The sequence below is a fragment of the Fonsecaea monophora genome (assembly GCF_001642475.1).
Source record: "Fonsecaea monophora strain CBS 269.37 chromosome Unknown Scaff15, whole genome shotgun sequence".
In the NCBI taxonomy this organism is placed as follows: Eukaryota; Fungi; Ascomycota; class Eurotiomycetes; order Chaetothyriales; family Herpotrichiellaceae; genus Fonsecaea; species Fonsecaea monophora.
In genome coordinates, this window is record NW_019173946.1 from 319,294 (window position 1) to 338,901 (window position 19,608).

Below are 19,608 nucleotides of genomic sequence, written 5' to 3' on the forward strand. Positions count from 1 at the left end.
AAGCCAGCCCTAAAAGTCGACTGAAGGTGATTGGAGGATGAAACACCAGCCCTTCCGCCATGGAAGAAACCAAGAACCTGCAATGGTTCCCTGACAGTCGAAACATGCGCCGACAAAAGTTGACACAGGCCAGCTGGCGGAAGTACTACTCTTTGTACAAGCCAGCCACCGCGAGATACTGGGTTTCCTCCTTCACCCGAACCATAGCACTGAGAGAACATGCAGAATCGTCCCTCTCGATAAACCACCTCATCCGTAATCCTCGGTGGTACGATTCAAAACCGCACCGTCGGAACATCTGGGTAAATGTCTGCAAAAGGTTGAATCACACTTGGCTCGGTCGCAGGAATACGCTCAGCGTCGACCCAGTTGCCGTGGACGGCAGACCTTAGTCCTAGAATCACGTTCAGTCTCTCCCGGGGGAAACTGACCAACTCCCTATCATTCTCGGACTCCGGGGTTTTCAGCAAACTTACGGAAAGGCAGGACAATCTTGGCCACGACTTTCTGGAAGTCGCGAGTATCTTGGATGATCTACAAGCGACGTCAGTATCACTTCGACTCTTGGGTGAGACACACCGTGAGTTGCCTCAATATAACGTCGGTGTGTGTGAAGACGAGGTCAGGACGTACCACTTCGTTCCGGTGGCGAGCCATGTTGTCGACCATGGTGATCAAGAAGCCATCTCCCTCCGGCGCATCAGGGCTTCTCGGGCTAAAAGCCGGCTCCTGGACGAGACAGTCCGGACCCGGCACGAAGTACTCGATTTCCTGTTTCTGCGAGTCGATACGAGCCAGGGCGTTGAGACCCTGGTACAGCTGGGCCGCGTTGCCCGCCTCAGGCTTGAAGCAGTCCAAGAACGTGTACCGAGCTGCATACAAGTTGATCAGCTATGCTGTTCAGACTCATCCTCTGTGGGGCGTGACGGAACTCACGTTTCTTCGTCAGGAACCTCTCATCCACCCGGGGAAATTCGCAAGGCACACTCAGCAGGACCTCTTGATTCCAAGCGTCAGCCATGAGATGCGGTCTATCAGTCGTGGAGATGGCCTACCCGGGTCTTCCATCTTGTCAGACACAGCGTTTGGATCGATGCACCATCGAATATAGTTGACGGTGATGTCGCTCGGTGGCGGGTTCGGGCCGTGTCGGCATGCTTTTGAAGAGGGTTGTTAGCAGCTAAACGACAGAAAGACTAGAGAGAGAAATCAAACATACGCAAGAAGGCAAAGGCGTTGTGTGAGGCCGTGGAAGAATCGAAATATCTGGCGCACACACAAATTGATCAGCCGGCTTTTCTCACAACACATTCAACGAGTAAATCTCAAGGCCTCCCTTACACCTTTCCATTCTCCTCAAAAGATCCACCACTGTGGATGGCCATGCAGTTTTTATACTGAAACCACCGGACGGGTTTCGTGGCGTCGCGGCGCGGGACAAGACCAAACCACGCGGGAGCCTCTTCATCGTAATACCTATTCCGGAATGATTATGTTAGACACACACACATACACACGGGTGTCAGCCTTCGGAGATGCTAAACTCACCACTGATGCTTTCCGGGCTCTTCGACATTCTTGGTGTCGACAATGAACGGCATTCTGTAGAGGATGATATAGTTCTCCGTCTGGTCCACTCATTAGCTTTGACAAGGTCTTTTTTTCTCCTGTAGCCAAGAAAAGGGCATGTTTTACTCACGATGGCGCAGTCGTGAATCATGCCCGAGTCGTTGATCTCGTCTCTATCAAACTCAAAATCGCGCTGGAAGGTCTTCTTGCCGTCTTTGTCGATCAGGTACACCGAGATCTGGCCTTGTGTTTAGCAAGGGGTTTTCGTGTATGTATTAGCAGCCGCATGAAGGGAGAATCATTACTTGAGGCGTTCCAATTCCCTTCAGGCCGTATGCAAAGGCACATAGTTCCCCAGTGACCGGGTCAACCTCGAAAACTTGTCAGCGAAAGGACGTTCGAAAGTTTGGCAGATGCAGGGGGGACATACATGTGGGTGTGCCGTGAATGGAAGATTTGGATCGATTTCTCCAGGGAACATATCAATGCCGATAGTGCGCAGGCTATCTGCTGAGGGATCAGCAACGGAGAACCACCAAGCGGTTTGGCGCGTTGGTGAGGGAGACTTACTGGGATCGAGCACGTATCCGGGCCCGTGTTCACACAGGGCCAGCAATTTCTTCGCATGGAGAATCACATTGGTGTTGGCGGTCGTGTCCGCCACCGCCCGGACACAGGGATGATGGGAGAAGGGACTCCTATACATGCCGAACAGGGACCGTCCGGCCTTTCTCTCCGCCACCAGACGCTTGGTCATGACATAGCGTTGCTGGAAAGATGCTTTCCCGTCCTTGATGCGGAACGCGCTGATGCTCCCGTCGCCATCAAAGGGGATTGTCTTGGCCCCATCGAGGTAGTAATCGCGATCATAGTATGGATCTTGCATCACCTGTCGAAGGGGGACGTTCAGCATTCTCGACGCGTTCCTCCAGACGTTCATCAGCACGAACGAGGGACTCATACCCGGTAGAACGTGCCATCGAGTTCCTTGGGAATCTGGCCTTCAACCTCGACATCAGCGATATCAGCATCGGCCCGAAACGGTCGTGAGGCCGCCGCGAAATCGTTGTAGAGATCATGTGCTTTGACCATGGTGCTGCTAGGATGTTTGACCGTGAGGGTTGTGTTTGTCGTGCTATTCCACCTTCAAACGGCATATTGTCCAAATGCTTCTCGCGATGTCGTTTTATTTCACGTCTCAAACAAGCAATCGCATTGGAGCCATTTCCAAGCTTCTCCATATTCGATATTCGCAGGTCCAGCCGCCATCATGTCTCCACAATCTCATCTTCAAGTCATTGGTTCTTGGGAGCGGCATATGGTGATGGTGTCCAAAAGTCCCCGCGAAAAGTCCCCATATTGAGTCGAGGCTTGGATGTCAGTCACGAACGACAAATGGGAGAACAGCCGAGCACACCAGAGGCTATGTGGAGAGAGGGACGACGGGGAAGAAATGCGGGAGAATGTGGGGGATGGAGGCGTAAGAAAGAGCTGCGGAATATTGCAGTGTGGTAGGGGAGTCTTATTTCATTGCTCAGTCTTGGGTATACACCGAGTACCAGTCATCCAGGATCAAGCAAGAGGGACTTTATCGACGTCTTTTTCGGATTGACCCTCGCTTTCTGTCACTCCCACTCTCAATCGAATGGACCACGACCATCAAGGACCATCAAGCAGCGACCAAAGCTGTGGTTAGCGCAGGTAATTACACTCGTGCTCGTAATCTCTTATACGAGATGCGGTTCAGCGACCTAGCAACCAAGCGAAGTCACTCCCTTGATCTGAACCAGGCGGGTGCCGGTAGCAAATACAGCCTTGTCCCTTATCGCCCGCAGAGAAATTGCCATTTCGGGAAGTTAAATCCACTCCTCGGACAGACCTCTTTGATCGGCCATCTCCTGGCAGAGTTATCGGTGCGGAAAAGGACAGTTTGAATGCATCGGTACCCTACCCGTTCAAAACACCACTTGCGAACAAGTTATTGCGGGATTTATCTAGAACAGAGACGTTAATGTCCCCGATCTTGATACCTAACAATGATAAGCATCAAGTCAATGGCAAACAAGCACCAGCTATTTTCGATACTCTCCAGATTCGTCCAGGTATCGCAAGACTGAAGAAGAAGGATCTCTTACTAAAGGCAGCCCAGACAATCCTGCCATGGCATCCTGTGAAATCGGTGCTGTACAGACAGGCAATTGAGCCTCTTCTTCGCCCTGCCAGTTATTACTTCGAGTCATGCTGGACAGCCAAAAGACGCTCCTGTAGAACCGGGAATTATCGTTCTATTGACAGTGTGACAATATGTCCTATCAAATCGTCCTTATTCCTACCATTTACTGTGGTATGTTATCTTGAAAAGTCTCCCAGCCCCCCACCATGTTCCCCGGATTGGGCGGTTTACAGAGACGCACATCGCCGTTAGAAGGGGCGAAACGGGCAACAAAGTCCCACGTTTCCAGGGGTTCCCAGGCTTATCATTGGGTACAAGCGAGGTCCAACTTGCTTGCCGCACACGCTCAGCCTCGACCTCCATCTCACGCCCTGTGGCGTTTCTCAGACGTCAGTCACCCTTGGATTCAAGGTAAATTTCGTTCAAGGGGATCTGCTACGAAGAGATTGTCTCAGAAATTTGTTTACTGACCAGTTTCTTCGCTGCAACGTTCTGTAAAGCACCTTCTAGTACAGGAGACCTTTAAACCCTCGCTCTCAGCACGTAGAAAAAAGATGGGCATCTCAATGTTTGGGCCTCCAGCGCCCATTGACCCGTCATACGAACCGTCCGTCTCCATAACTTCGATACCTGCGAGCGCCCCGATCGATGAGATCCTGGGCGTACTCGAGCGGGACGGGGGCGTTATCCTGACGGGATTCGCCACGGCTGAAGACATGGCCGCCGTGGACCGCGACGTCGAGGCCCATCGCGCACAAACCCGGTCGACCGAGAAGAGCGCGCTGCACATCATCCCCAAGGAAACGCTGGCCATCCCGGGCCTGGTCGGCAAGTCTGCGACCATGGCTAAGATCTGTGCTGAATCGCCCGTGCTCGAGGAACTGCGGACGTCGATCCTGCAGGAGAAATTCAAGGTGATCCGCGAGGAGATTGTCGAGGAAAACACCATCGACCCGCTGCTGAGCATCAGCATCACCTTCTACATCGGCCACGGCGCGCCTCGACAACGGCTGCACCGAGACGACAACGTGCACGGGGTCCGACACGGCGGAGAAAGCTTTGACCTCAAAAAGGCCGGCCAGTTTGGATGTCTGATTGCCGGGTCGAGGACGACGCGACAGAACGGGGCCACCATGTTCGTGCCAGGATCTCACAAATGGGACGATACCCGACGTCCACGGACGGACGAGGTATGCTTTGCCGGTAAGTCTCCCTCTCCCCTCTCTGCTCTGAAGGCCCTGCAATTCTAATCCCCCATCGTGGTCCCTTGGTCTGGTGTGAGCTGATGATGTTGTTGTTGTTGTCGCATGAAAAGAAATGGAACCGGGCTCCGCCTTGATCTTCCTGGCATCCTGCTACCACGGGGGCGGCCACAACTCGGTCCCCGGCGAGGTGCGCAAGGTCCACGGCCTGTTCTTCGTCCGGGGCAACATGCGCACCGAGGAGAACCAGTTCCTGGCGGTGCCGAGGAGCAAAGTGCTCACCATGAACGACAAGATGCTCTCACTGCTTGGGTACAAGAAGCCGACGACGGTGCTGGGGGTCGTCGACAACGAGGATCCGTCGTTGGACTTGCAGTCTGTCTTTGAGAAGGCGAACCGATAGTGTCTTCTGTTGCCATGGCAGTGAGTCATTAGATCCTCACAAGGAGGGGTTCGGACAGTCGTTGTGTGCAGATACCAGATTAGACCACCTCTTCTCCCTCTCCCACTCCCGGCCTTGACATTGAATGGAAAGACGAGGGTAATCCAGAAGATCAAACTCCCGACACGGACCGAGCATGGCTTCCTCCATCACCGTCAATACGTCAGGTATGCCACTAGCCACTTCCTCTATCATCCATGCCCTCCTGGTAGATTACAAGAGTACCATTCTATATCTGCCTGCCTGCCTTACATAGATACGAGTAAATATTCTTTGTCGATAAGCTCCCAGCTCCCAATCCGATATCACTGAGATAACGACAAAAGTTCCAAATTATCAATCTACCGTATTGACCGAAAAAGTGCGAGGCAGGCTGTATACAGATGCAGTAACAAAGTCCCGAACCCAGTCTCTTCACCCATAAATCTCACGTCTTTATAGGAAATCGTCCCGTGTTTCTTCGCCAGTTTTACCGTTAGGTTGCCGTTGGACTGTTTGATATTATCTTACTATCGTTATAAGGGGTAAAACAAGGGGGAATATGTGAATCTATATCGGATCCCTTCCCGAGGGTGTTACATGGATACCGGAGGAGGCGTTTCTTGTTTATAAAGGACGAGTTGTAGTTGTCCCACCCGCCGGGCACAATGGGTCGCTCATCCACCACTACTCGGCACTACGGGTAGTAGCATATTTGTTGCTTCTCAGAAGAAAAGAAGAAATGGAGGCCAAAATGGCAGAGTCCAAGGAGATCCCTCAGGAGGTGCTCGAGTTGCAACTCAGCCCCAGCGGCGGGCAGCTCGGACAGGTCGAGAATGTTGATAAACTCCGTCGGTCGTTGCGCAACCGTCAGATCCAACTCATTGCCATTGGAGGCACGATTGGGACGGCGCTCGTGAGTTCGCTCTTTCCTTGCATCTGAGGTCACCCGGTTCTCGAAGGGCGTCGGTGTCGTGTCCGCATAGAGTATGGAGTTGACTCGAGAGATCTGCAGTTCGTCAGTATCGGATGGGCCTTGCTCGAGGGCGGTCCGGGGTCGATGCTCATCTCGTTCCTCTTCTATTGCTGTGTCATCGGGTGTATCAACAGCAGTCTCGCCGAAATGACCGTCTACATGCCCGTGTCTGGCTCCTTCATCCGGTTCGCTGGAAAATGGGTCGACGACTCATTCGGCTTTGTGGCAGGCTGGAACTTTTTCCTCTATGAAGCCATCCTGATCCCCTTTGAGATCTCGGCCCTCAACCTCGTCCTAACCTTCTGGAGGGACGACATCCCCGTGTGGGCCGTCTGCCTGGCCTGCATCACGCTGTACGCCGTCATCAACATCTTCGCGGTTCGCTGGTTCGGTGAGGCCGAGTTCTGGCTGTCCATGGGCAAGGTGTTTCTGGTCTTCATCTTGTTCTTCTTCACCTTCGTCACCATGGTGGGCGGCAACCCGAAGCACGACGCGTACGGATTTCGGTATTGGAACAGTCCGGGCGCTTTTGCGGAGTACATCACCACCGGAGCGCTGGGGAGGTTCGAGGGTTTCTTAGGATCCCTATTCGTGGCGGCATTCACCGTCTGCGGCCCAGAGTATATCGCCATGGTGTCAGCAGAGGCGGTCTATCCCCGTATCACCATCAAGGCGGCATTCAAGACAGTGTAAGTTGGGTTTTCTCCTCTCTCATGGACGAGTCACTGACCGCAGCAGATACTGGCGATTCGGCTGCTTCTTCATCCTGGGAGCCATCTGTGTCGGGATCGTCCTCCCATACGACAGCGCGACACGGATCCACGTTCTCACCACGCAGGGCGGCTCCACTGGCGCATCGTCCCCGTATATCATCGCGATGCAGAATCTCGGCATCACGGGGCTCCCTCACCTGGTCAACGCACTGTTACTGACCAGCATCTTCTCCGCGGGCAACTCGTACTGCTACATGGCGACGCGGTCGTTGTACAGCCTCTCGCTACAGGGCCAGGCGCCCCGGTTCCTGCATGCCACGACGGCGAGCGGCGTGCCGTACTGGTGCTTCGCCGTCACCATGGTGTTTCCCTTCCTGAGCTTCTTGCAGGTCAGCAACGGGTCGGCGACGGCCATCAAGTGGCTGGTCAACCTGGTCACGGCGTCGCAGGTGCTCAACTACGTCTTCATGGGGACGACGTACCTGTTTTTCTACCGCGCCCTGAAAGCCCAGGGGGTTGACCGCAGTACACTTCCGTACCGAGGTATGTATGCTCTCTCCCCCTTTCAAGACATCATGTCGCTGACCCTATCCCCTCTTGTTGGGTCCTCCAGGCTGGTGTCAACCCTACCTCAACTGCTTCGGCCTGGTCTTCGTGACCATCATCGTCGTCCTGCAAGGCTACACGGTCTTCCTCCCCGGATCGTGGGACATCGGCACCTTCTTCACCTACTACACCATGATCTTCGTCTGCATGGTCCTCTACATCGGGTGGAAGGTGATCAAGCGGACCAAAGTCGTGCAGCCGCACCTGGCCGACCTCGTCTGGGACAAGCCCGTCATCGACGCCTACGAGCAGAGCATCGACCCGCCGCTGGGACTGTGGGAGGATATCTGGGTGTCGGTGCTGGACACGCTCAAGATCAGGAGCAAGAAACTCACAGAGGGGGCGGATGTATGAAAAATAACAACAACAACAAGGCTTTGTGTATGTATGTAGGTAGCTATGCTTGGTGGTCGAAAGCTGTGTCTGGAGTAACTATGTACCGAGTATGTGTACATGACAATCAAAATCAAATATAAGGGGATGGATATCCCAAGCTACCGAACATTCTGTTGGCCCTTTAGTCGGCGAGCGCGGTTTGCGCGTAGGTATGCATTACTTATCTCAAGCCTAGGACATTGTGCGGCCCTCGTCAAGGTACTGCTAGTATCAGCGATCCCAACAGACAGTCACTTCGCCCGACGGATGAAATGGTCGAAGGTCACGTACGTGCACACCAGCAGCCACTAACCAACCCAGACTCCTTGAAGGCGGGTAGGTGCTCCGAGACGATCCAGGGTCGATGGCAAACCGCAAGGGCAGGGATAAAGAGCACCAAATCTACAAATGTATCTCCTATATTACGCCCGCTGTAAATCAAGAGCTTGTGGATAATCTTGAAGCACCTCCAACTGATGTAATATCCCCATCTTCATGTATACCAGACCATCAAAAGCTGCCAGCCACCGGGTAGGACATCGGCACAGTCAATGTGAGCTCAAGTCAACACTTAAGTCAGCGTTGATAACGGTGGCGGAGGTCACGATATAGGCGATAGAGGCGTAGGGGGGAGGACGAACATGATTCGCGTCGTAGAATTGTGTAGGACAAGTGCCATGGTCCAGCCAGGGAGGCCTTGTTGGTCCGTAAGAAGGTCAGTGCTTCGAGGTCTGCGATTGAGGTCACGTCTCACTACAGCTTAAGGGGATGATGGGAGCAGCATCGTCCAACTTCCAGATTTGACTGCGTTTTAGGCAACGAGTAGAACCGGCGAGGATAGCAGGGTTCGTCGGAGAATCGAGAGTGAGAGCTGCCCTGGTTAAATGTGACGAGAGACTGGAATTAGGCGGGCCAGCTTTCTCTTGTTTCGTGGCGTTGTGACATCCCAGCACTCACCAGGCTGCTATCGGTTCTGCCTCTCAACTAACAGGCAGCAATCCTGAGAGATCGCATGAGTGCGACGCGATGGTGGAGGAGCGGTGAACTGGGCGGTGAGGGCGAACAGACGCTGAGGCCAGACCACGAGCCCAGCTTCATCGTCAAATCTGAATGTAAGTACCACGCCAAAAGGCACACACATTCACTTCTTTCCGAGGACAAAGTTTCAACTCTTCTCCAAGGCTTTGCACAAGGCAAAGAAAACCATGATGAAAAGTGATTGTTTCGCATCACAAGGCGGCAGTGTGAGGCCTCGGACACGGTGCTTGAGACGCTCCATGCAAGCACGGAGAGACTCAAGCGACGTGCAAAAATAAATTTAATCAAAGTTAGACACACGTGGTGTCGTTTCAGAGATTAAACTGAAAAGAACAGATACTACACTTGATCTAAGCCAGTTGGCAAAGCTGAGAGACAACAATTAGCACAAACGATCAAAGTGTAGGGGGGAGGAGTAATGGTACTCACAGAGCTGAGGAAAGGAAAAGAAAAAGAGAAGGGGAAAAAAGGGAGAGATGGAGGTTTAAGTAGTCGGGAGACGAGGGTGGTTGATGCCAAGACCTCGAGATTTTTGGTCAGTTAGCACTGCACTAGACACTTTAGTGGTCGCCAAGATCAACTAGCGCCGCTGGTGCCTGGTTTTCTGCCAAGCCTGCAAGCACAACATAGTTAAGTGCCAAGCCGACTCTGAACGCAGTTCTCCCACCTCGCAGAAACAGCAAGTTAGGCGTACAAGAAAGGTACGTACGTACCTGGGAGTCACAGAAAACCGAGGCGCATCAGATATTCATGCTTTATAGCCCGTTCTCACTGCGTTCAATTGCTCGACAGCAAACAGTGCTGTAGATGATGTAGACGATGCCTTCGTCGACGGTAAGGCCTTATGCCCTCGTCCCTTGCCCATTGACTCTCTCATACTATCCCTTTACAAAGGATGCCTGCATGTATTGCCCTCAACTTGTCTATCACTTCAAACCGGCGTCGTCATCATGAGCCCTTCAGTCCCGAAACTTCCCTCTGCCCTGGTGAACAAGATCGCCTCACACACAGGCCCAATTAATGCCATTACTTTCTCCTCTCTCGGCGGCACCTACATCCTTACGGGCAGCTCAGACCGACAAGTTCACCTCACCCGCACCGAGCCCTCCAAGCCTGACAACCCTTCGTCTACACCGATCCAGAAGTACTCGGCGCACGGCTACCCCATTCTCGATATCGCTTGTGCACAGGACAACCAGACCTTTGCATCTGTTGGCGGCGACCGCGCGGTGTTTCTCTGGGACGTCCAGGCTGCAGACGGCACGCTGAGACGATTTGGGAATAATACCACCCAGGGACATACCAGTCGGATCACAAGCGTAGCTTTTGCTGGAGACGGCGACAGCGTGCTCGTCAGCGGGAGTGATGACACAAGCGTCAGGTTGTGGGACGTCAAGAGTCGGGATGCACGGCCACTGATGGTTCTCGAAGAGGCCAAAGATGGCATTTCGAGTGTCGTGGTACCCGAGAACGGACACGAGATTGTCGCTGCGAGTATAGACGGCAGGGTACGATCCTACGATATCCGCACGGGCAGAGTGACCGTGGATGTAATGCCCGGAAGCGTGACCAGTCTGGACCTCTCGAGAGACGCTAAAACAGTGCTTGTGGGTTGTCTGGACGGGAGGATTCGGTTAATGGATCGAGGAGACGGAACATGCTTGAGGGCTTTCCCTCCCGAAGAAGCCACGGACGGGTACAAGAACGAGAACCTCAGATTGCGGAGCTGTCTCGGAGCCAACGACGGCTTGGTACTGAGCGGAAGCGAGAGTGATGGCACTGTACGCGCCTGGGATGTTCTCTCCGGCAAGGCCGTCGGCAAAGTCCACCTCAGTGACTCTGACAGGGTAGTGAGCGTCGTGACATGGAGAGAAGGCAGCCAGGCGCAAGCGCGACAGAGTCTTTGGGCCGGCGGAGGCGCTGATGGTGTAGTCAAGATCTACGGCGCTGGATGAGAGGGAAGAGATACGCGTATGTGTATAGCATGATACATTTATGCTAGCTGAAAGCAGGCAACTTTGCGGACCCCTCTCTCTCTCTCGAACTCTCTGAGTCTCCCTCTCTCCCTCCCTCCGAGATCTCATGGCCTTCCCACGTGAAATACCCTTTCCATCTCCCCACAACACCATCGAGCCCGAGCAAGGCCCGAGCAACTAAAGGCGCAGAGAAGACGCAGACAGCACAGAGAAGAAGAAAGAGACGCCCACAAACAGAACTTTTCCACGCAATCATCAAAAGAAGCCAAATCCGAATCGTAAGCGCAATCGCTATCACATCCCACCCCATCCCATCCCATGCTTGCATGCATTCATGCTGCAGTACCAATTGAACGTCCGATCTCTTACCAGACCGACCGAGTACATATGTACCTCACTCATCCATATCGAATTCGGAATCGGAATTATAATCCAGGATGACATGAATGTATATGTGTGTCTCTCTTTTTCCACTTTTGTCCTTTTCACTTTTCACTTTTCCCCGAGTCCCCGAGTCCCCGTGTCCCATGCATGAGTTTCTGCCCTTGATCCGTCATCCCTTCGTGTCGGAGGACACCCAAACTTTGATTGCTTTTTTGCCTTCCCCGGTATAATGCTATTGCTGATGATGCTGATGCAGGTGTAAGTCGTACTCGTTTTGTGCTCGTTCGTGCTCGTAGTAAGAAGTGAGCGGAACTTGATAATCGTAGGTGATTTTTTCGGTTTTGGTTTCGGTTTTTCCAGTCCGGCCCCCCCCCCCCCCCCCCCAAGGGAGGACCACAAAGGGTTATTTCTTGATCGCAATTTCAATGACACACACACATGTGTGCTCTTCCTCGCAATCTCTCCATGTGTGTATGTGTGCATGCATGTGTAACCTTACCAGCCTGACCGTTGTGTAACAGGAAGCAGGCCCACGACATACGTCACGATCGTCATGTTCATTCATGGCTCCTGGATCGCGACGCACTCACACTCGCACTCGCTCGCTCAAGCCCTCTCCTCCTCCACGACCCTCATCATGCCATAATCGAGGGCCTCGAGGGCCTCTTCGAGCTGGGACGCGCGGACGATGACGGTGCCTGCTCTGGCGGTGCTGAGGAAGCCGATCTCGACGGGTTCGTCGCGCGGGCCAATCTCGATCGCCGATGTCGTGCCGCTGCCGCTCAAAGTGACCTGTTCGTCTGGAAGATCGGTGCTCCCCTGGGCGAGGCGGCCAGCCACGCCACAGACAATGCCCGTGGCGTCGAGCGGGAGGTCGCGCAGGTCCAGCGTGATGGGGATCAGGGCGTCGTCGGCGGATTTGGCGCCTAGGAGCGACCCGCCTAGGCGGTCGAGCAGGCGATGTTCCAGGAGCACCGAGATGGGTTCGTCCGAGGTGATGGTCAGGGAGAGGAATTTGGCGCCAAAGTCCAGGTCGGCGCCGGACGCTGGTGGCGGTGGTGGCGGCGTGCTCAGACTCAGTCCGGCTGCCGATATCGTCGTGGCCGTGACCGATTTCGACGAAGGCGTCGTCGTGGGTGCCGCGGTCGCCAGCAGGACTTGGAGGAGGTCGTCCTTGAGCTGCTCGTCGCTGGCCTTGCTGTACTCGCGGCTGCCGGCGCAGTTGGCCAGACGGATCTCACGGTCGACAAGAGGCCGGATATTGTTCCGCTGGAGCTTTCGGAACGTCCGCACCTGGAGCTCAGGGATGTCCTTGGCCGGCGGGGTCGGGGGAGCCGACCTGTCGAAGAATGGTGACGCCGGCGGCCTCGCGCCGCCCTGGAGCAAGGTGGGAGATGACGGCGAGAGTTGCGACACAAAGGCGTCGGCGGTCTTGGAGAAGACGAATCCTCGTTGTTGAAGCGCCGTGGTGACGGTGCCTCGCGCCCGGAAGGGAACAAGAATATAGTCAGAGAAATACGTCGTGATGAAGAAAATGCTTCTGCAAGTGTGTTTCCAGAGTCAGTCCCATGATCACAAGGCATCGACATCCAACCAAGATGACGGAGCGAAAAGGCTCACATTCCAGCCATTGCCAATGGCGACGTCAGTTCCAACACCCTCTGGCCGGCGTCAAGGCCTTGCCCGTCGACTTGGATGACTGTATAGTCTTCGTTTCCGATCTGGATTTCCCCCGTCGACTTCCCCTTCTTGTTGCCGGCGTGAACATTGTTGAGGACATCAGCAATCGGGCGCACGAATCGGTCAGCGAGGTATCTCGAGCATATGATGGAGCATTCAATGGCAGTGATGGAGATGTTGAGAAAGTCATGGCGGTTGGTCCACGAAATCTTTGCGGCGTCCTCGTCGTGGTCTTCTCCAAACAGGAGCCGGAGAATCGGCTGAAGGGTCAAGGCGTACAACTCAATGGGAATATGGATCAGCGCGAGATGTGCTTCCTGAGCCCGCAAGCGGTGGACGGAGAGTTAGAAAACGTGATGGTCAATAACTCAGGCCCAGCCTGATGCCTGCCAGCCCTGTACACATAACCGGAGCGGCGGCCGGAAGAACTCACCAAGAATGATATCTGAGCTGAGATCAGGTTCATCGAGTCCGTCATGTTTGATATTGTCTCAACGCCAACACTACACGGGAATACTGATGGGCCGAAAACAATGAATACAGGCACTCCGACGACAGGTTGTAGGCAACCCTTCGAAGAATGAGGCTTGGGCCTGGCTGGTCTGATCGTGTCTGGCCCAATGGGGGTTCGCAGTGGCGGAGCCTTCTTTCGGAGCCTTTTCCCAGGATTGAATATCCCTTCCTGGACTTGGAGAAACAGAGGTTGCCTTGGCCGGAGCCCGCCGCGGGTAGAGCTTTACTTGACAACCGAAGGAGATCGACAGAAAGTCATGATTACAATCGCCATTATGGTTTGAGGTAGGACCAAAGGCTCAATAGGAAAAGAGACAGTAGAGGAAAGGAGGTGATATCCACCAAGTCAGATGATGAGAGAAATGGAGCTGTCTATCACTGCAACAAAGAAAAAGCGAAAAGCGTGATGCTGGCCCGAACCGCTGCATAAAGCTGATTGGTAAAGGAATGGCAGCGGAGCCAATCTGTGATTAGGCCTCATGAGATAACAAGTGTGGGAGAGCTGCGAACTCTTCCCATGTCAATAGGCTTGGTGATCTGTATCACGGATTTCTGGGAGTCTTGGGGGCTGATAATAGAGTCACACAGCATGATTCGTGCGTCGGGTCTTGCTCTCCGCATCCTAACCAGGCAGGAAGAAGAAAACCCCAAAGACTAGCATACAACGAAGCCAGTCGAATGGCTTCAGCGAGGTCTATCAATGTCGAAGCTTCGGGGTCATGTGTTGTGGCCGCGCTTTCTTACTTCGGCAACGGTTTGGGAGTGGCACGGCAGTAGTTCATCGTGGATTGAGATTGTGGGGATGGTGGCATCATAGTTCTTGTTTGGAACATAGAAAACGTGTCTGACCCTCGATAGCGTGGGGGTAGCAAGCGCATTCGGTTGAGGGGTTCGACGGGCAAATCTGACGTGGTCCAAGACTCGGACGTGGAGAGCCAGCCAGGAACACAATGGGGACAGTGTCGAATCAGCTTGAACAAGAGCCACCGGTAACAGATAGGGGTCACAATCTCCTAGAACCCAGCGAGAGAGAGATGCAATCCAAGTGGAAGACTTCGGGGGTGAGTGTAAACCTTTGGCGACAACAACGCCCCTCGGCGAAAGCATATAAGCACAAGGCGGGGCCTTTCCACCAGCTCGCCGAAGCTAGAACAGGGAAAACAGGTCTCTGATGCTCCATAGTTAGTAAGGCAAATGGGTCGTGTCGGATGACGTGCATCGTCTGTTGCGCAAGCGTCCGTCGGAAAGGGACAGTCATCCAGGGTGAAACAGGAACATGGCAGAGGGACAAGCAAACAAAGGACAAAAGGGTCCAGGTGGACATGCTGCATGAGAGCCCTGGTTGTTGAGAGTCTTCCCACCTATGGCTTTTCTTCGGCTGGGCCCCGTTTCTTTCAGGCGATTGTTTCCGCAACCTCGTATTCTCGACGCTTTTCATTCGAGCATGTGGCAGTTGTACTGATCGACTTGGACGAGTGCCGGATCCATCGAAATTGCGGGCCTATGTCGTTGCTTGCAAGGATCGCTAGCCTTGCTCGGAAACACCCAATCGCTCGTGGATACCGTCCGGACCATATCGTTCAACTGGAGCGATAACATCGGCTTCCTCCGTGTGACTGAATCCCTTTACTCACTAATACCTCTAGCAACCCCAACGCGACTCACCACATGCCATCGAAGAGAAAATCATACACCTGCCTAAGACCGAGGACCGTTTTGCTAATCATACAGGGTTACAGAGCCAGTAGGCAGAGTCAACTCACACTCCTCCACGCGGCGTTGCACCTCGTCCTCCCCTAGACGTACCACGTCCTCGACCACGACCCCGTGGGGTGGCAGGCTGATTCAAGCTTGCAGGTGGAGGAACATTGTTCTGCGACTTCGGCCGGAAATTAGGATTGTTCTGGACAACTCCAGTTTGAGCGTCTCCTCGATCCACGATAGTGTATCCTCCTCGAGCACTGACATGACCCATCGATGCACGACCACCACGACCATGTTGGCCATTCGTCGCATTACCCCGGTGACCGTTGGCAGGTGAGCCAGACATGTTCCGGATTGGCATGGACGTTCCGGTCAACTGGCCTCGACCGCCAGATGCATGGCCAGATACAGCTCCACGCCACGTACCCCGCAATGCTGGAGGTGTCCCGGCTGGACGTAATTGACCCGAGCCTCCGATGCCAGGTTGGCCATAACCGGGGACGGTGAGAGGCGAGTGCCCTGTGCCATTGGTTTGTCGGTTTGCGCTTGCCTTTGACGAAGCAAGCACTTGTCGATTACTGAGGTTCAAAACAGACCATGTCGGCACGGTGGATCCCCGGAATGGTGAGCAGCGGTCTCCCAACGATGTCCCACTCATAAAAGAGACGTCGAAGACAACATCAAGCCAGGTTTCCCTTGTGGTTTGGGTCAGACCGACAACAGTTCCCTTGGAGGCAATCGGGACTTTGCCCGAGTCAGCCACGTAAATCACCCTGTCTCCGAGACTAAATCTTTGGTTTCCAAGACGCCATTGCGCATCCGAGGGCTTCAAAAGCGCATTTCGAGGGACTCCTCCAATGGTTTTGTTGTACGGAGCAGGCTCTGAGCGAAGTGCTTCGTCCGCAGCTTGCTCGATGCGCTTCACAATCTCTGAATCCAATTGCTCGGCTTCGAGCGGGACTTTCTCGAAGCTCTTTGACTCGATCTCTTTCAACCATGCTTGAATCTCTTTCACTTTTTCTTTGGCCTGCTGTTCGTCGCCAGGAAAGTATGCTGTCGCAGGCAACATGTCCCCTTGCGGGTTCTTGTGGATGCCGGCAATGAACTGCGGAAATCGTATCATGTATTGTTGAATCAGTTCAACAGCCGCTCGACTGAACTCCCATCCGCTCTGGCCTTTGCGTGAGTAGCCGAGAACTTTTAGCTTTTTGGCTTCAAACTTGAGATTTAGGCCCAGGTTCACCCTGGAGTCATCTACTGTGATCGAAAATGACGAGGTGATCTTTGCTAGTGCCAGAGGATTCAAGCCGAGGCTCTGGGCAACCTGGTACGAAGGTGTATATGGTGACAACCTTTCTGCCTGCCGGGCAATATCGCGTCCAAACTCCACCTGACGTGCTTTCGAGAGCGCAATCAAACATTTTGCTTTGCCGTTCTCATGGCCGATGACACTGACAGGGCGTCCATAAGCATAATCTCCAAGGAAGAAGGCGTTAGTACCGTCTGGAAATTCTTCTTCGATGGGTCGAGCCGCTTGCTCAATGAAACGAACATCCTCGCTGATCACATTTTCCACTATAAGCTGAGTCGCATGGATGGTGTCGAGGCCTGGAAGCTCGGCAAATTCCTTGACAGTGGATCCGTCGTCCAGTTTCTTGAGGCCCTTGAGCATCTCGACGTGGACCAGAGATTCAACTTCGCCAATCAACATTCCAAGTCTCTTGCTGTAGAACTTCTCAATTCGATCTGCCTTCTTCCGGAACTGGTCGATTTCGTTTCCAGAGTGCTCGATCGCCCTGATCTGATGAGGCACGCTTGTCCCATCATCCGCCATGACATAGTCGAAAAGTTCGTCCGAAACTTTGACAATCTTTGCTTCTTGTAAGAACGGATATCCAACATAGACACGCCTGTCCAAAAGGACTTTGGCATACTCCACTTTGGTTCGCGTTTCGGTATCTGATAAGGTGACGATCATGCTCTCATTGCGGCTGTCTTGCTGGAAGACGTTCACGCCGTGGAATCCCAACGAGCCGGTAAATGGGAGCGTCTTCAAACTCGGAAAGCCAGCCAAAGCTGCGATACCAAGTTTGACTCCTTCCACCAGACCCACATACGGCTCCAGCCCGTCCATTGTCGGAAGCTCAAATTCATTTTGGATGCAGTGACAATGCGGCAGATCTGGGAAGATTCCGACAAATGATGAAGGATAAGTGTAGTCGACCTCTGGAGAATACGTGAATTTCAAGCTCACCCCAAAGTCATTGCGGAGGCGTTCGTCTTCGGTAAGCAGCGCATCTTTAGAAGCCATAGCATCGAGAAGCCGCCGCTCGTCAATGAATGGAATCTTGACCACAGCTTCCCATTCCTGTTTCTTGCCATTCATATCCAGTGCAAAATCTCGGGGATAGAAATCGATGATGGGTGAATCTTTTGATGTCATCAACTCGTGATAAACTTCTGGGACAATTTTCTTGCTTCGATCCGGAAGAACGCCCATCAGCTGTTGAAATGGTCGGAAAGGTTGACCGAGTTTGAAGTTCATATCCGCGCCCAGACCTCTCTTGACGTCCGAAATCATGGGTGAGTAGTGATATTGATAAAACCAAGGCCATGAAGCAACGCCACGATAATAGTAGAAAAGGACCCATTGCAATCCCTGTACGTAGTTTTCCGCCAATTTCCTCAAGCCCTCTTCGTTCTCAAGGCCCCAGCCGAACTTTTCCTTGTAGTATTGATCTTTCCATTCCTGAAACTTTTGGTCGTACTTCTTCTGCATGTCTTGTTGCGCTTGCTCGTCGGTGCTCTCTTCGACTTTCGCATTCTCATATCTCTTCAAGACCCGCATTATGGCCAACTCCGACTCTTCGTCTTCTTCGTCCGACTCTGCCTGTGCGCCCTTGGGAGGGAATTCCAACTGAAGGAAGCGGTTGCCGTCGCTGTCTTCCTTTGTGGACCACTGCAAATTCAAGTCGGTGGCGAGTTGCTGGACAAATTTACGATCTCGTGCCGGAAGTGTGGAAGATAGTTTGAGTGGCTGTTTTGTCGCCGGGTCCTTGTTGACAGGTGATATAAAGTATTTCTTCACCTCCTTGAAGAGCTGCTTTTGTTCAGGAGAGATCCTGACAGGACCACGCGAAGTTGTCAGTGGCTCGTCTGCATTTTGACCATTCCGTTTCGCGTCGATCCATTTGGCACCTGCGTATTCTGCCTCAAAGAACCGATTTTCTACCTCTGCCAACTCATCCAGGAGTACTCCCAACCGTTGGAGGTTGATGACACCATGTTCGTTAATGTAACCGCCCAATGTTGGGAGAATTTGTTTGTATTTTTGGAACATGAGTGCCAGCGCCCCTTCGTTGATATGCAGATTTGGCAAGTTGGGTAAGAAATCGTTTCCAACAAAGAAAGCCATTAAGATGAAGTCGTCGATGATTCGTTCCATATCATAATCAAATTCAAGAGCGCCCGGCTGCTTTAGCTCCTGGAACTCCAGCTCCAGGTATTCTCTGACAATGCAAAGATGCATGAGGTAGAAGTTCTGATGCTCTAGCTCCTTGGATTTCTTTTGTGACTGTCTTCCGAAAGTAACTTCCTCGCGAAGCAAGCAGAAGTGTGGGTCGTGGCTCAGCAGACCCAACATGATCAGATCAGCATCCAGCCCATACAAACAGTGGCGTACATTGGGGTCGTAGTCAGGCTGCGCTTTGGCTTGTCGGATATACTCCATGATTTTGTGTTCCCCTTCTCCGGGAACTTCGTGACCGGACAACACGACCTCGACACCTTGCCAATCGACGTCTTCAGAGACCTTCTTGCTGATGAAATACTTGAGCTGTTTAGTAAGCCTGGCCATGAATTCTGTACCAGGGGTAATGCAATTGCTGTCAAACGGATCTTCCTTGGGCAACTCCACGCCTTCTTTGATTGCCTTTTCACGAGCCTTCTCTGCGTCGAGGGCGGTACGAAAGCGGCGAGAGCGCTGTTGATTCATCTTGGCCCGGGGTGCCACTCCATCGACGGCCATGAAAAACAGCTTTTTCGGTTTTATCTTGCCGAAAAGATGCTCTATATAGTTGAAGATGGCGATGAACATCTTGTCCTCGGTCATCCGGAAAGAAGGGGAGTCAGAGTCCTTGTGCGTACAATTGTGGATGATGCCATTCATATCGAGGTAAAGACAGTCGAATTCTGGAATGCGGTTCTCTGCGATCAGCTGTGAGATGGCAGGGTATCGCTCGCTGAGCCATCGAAAGAATTTTGGAACACCCATGGTGG

General features: G+C 53.1%; 5 protein-coding genes across 5 annotated transcripts; 3 read left to right on the forward strand and 2 right to left on the reverse strand.

Annotated features, from left to right (window-relative positions):
* Positions 1-275: 275 nt before the first annotated feature.
* Positions 276-2,661, reverse strand: AYO21_03213 (hypothetical protein; the record flags this gene model as incomplete). Its single annotated transcript, XM_022653187.1, has 13 exons — positions 276-394; positions 477-534; positions 634-872; positions 937-999; positions 1,056-1,157; positions 1,220-1,266; positions 1,342-1,476; positions 1,549-1,628; positions 1,700-1,807; positions 1,875-1,940; positions 2,000-2,076; positions 2,140-2,458; positions 2,533-2,661. The coding sequence occupies 13 exons, from the start codon at positions 2,659-2,661 to the stop codon at positions 276-278; spliced, it is 1,542 nt and encodes a 513-aa protein (XP_022514580.1).
* A 1,635-nt stretch (positions 2,662-4,296) lies between these two features.
* AYO21_03214 (hypothetical protein) lies at positions 4,297-5,347 on the forward strand (the record flags this gene model as incomplete). Its single annotated transcript, XM_022653188.1, has 2 exons — positions 4,297-4,945; positions 5,058-5,347. 2 exons carry the CDS (start codon positions 4,297-4,299, stop codon positions 5,345-5,347), a joined length of 939 nt encoding a protein of 312 aa, XP_022514581.1.
* Positions 5,348-6,119: 772 nt separating this feature from the next.
* Positions 6,120-8,014, forward strand: AYO21_03215 (hypothetical protein; the record flags this gene model as incomplete). Its single annotated transcript, XM_022653189.1, has 4 exons — positions 6,120-6,281; positions 6,381-7,030; positions 7,080-7,597; positions 7,668-8,014. 4 exons carry the CDS (start codon positions 6,120-6,122, stop codon positions 8,012-8,014), a joined length of 1,677 nt encoding a protein of 558 aa, XP_022514582.1.
* Positions 8,015-10,023: 2,009 nt separating this feature from the next.
* Positions 10,024-11,028, forward strand: AYO21_03216 (hypothetical protein; the record flags this gene model as incomplete). Its single annotated transcript, XM_022653190.1, has 1 exon — positions 10,024-11,028. The coding sequence occupies one exon, from the start codon at positions 10,024-10,026 to the stop codon at positions 11,026-11,028; it is 1,005 nt and encodes a 334-aa protein (XP_022514583.1).
* Positions 11,029-12,039: 1,011 nt separating this feature from the next.
* On the reverse strand, positions 12,040-19,603 carry AYO21_03217 (hypothetical protein; the record flags this gene model as incomplete). Its single annotated transcript, XM_022653191.1, has 4 exons — positions 12,040-12,973; positions 13,054-13,430; positions 14,371-14,639; positions 15,433-19,603. 4 exons carry the CDS (start codon positions 19,601-19,603, stop codon positions 12,040-12,042), a joined length of 5,751 nt encoding a protein of 1,916 aa, XP_022514584.1.
* Positions 19,604-19,608: the final 5 nt, after the last annotated feature.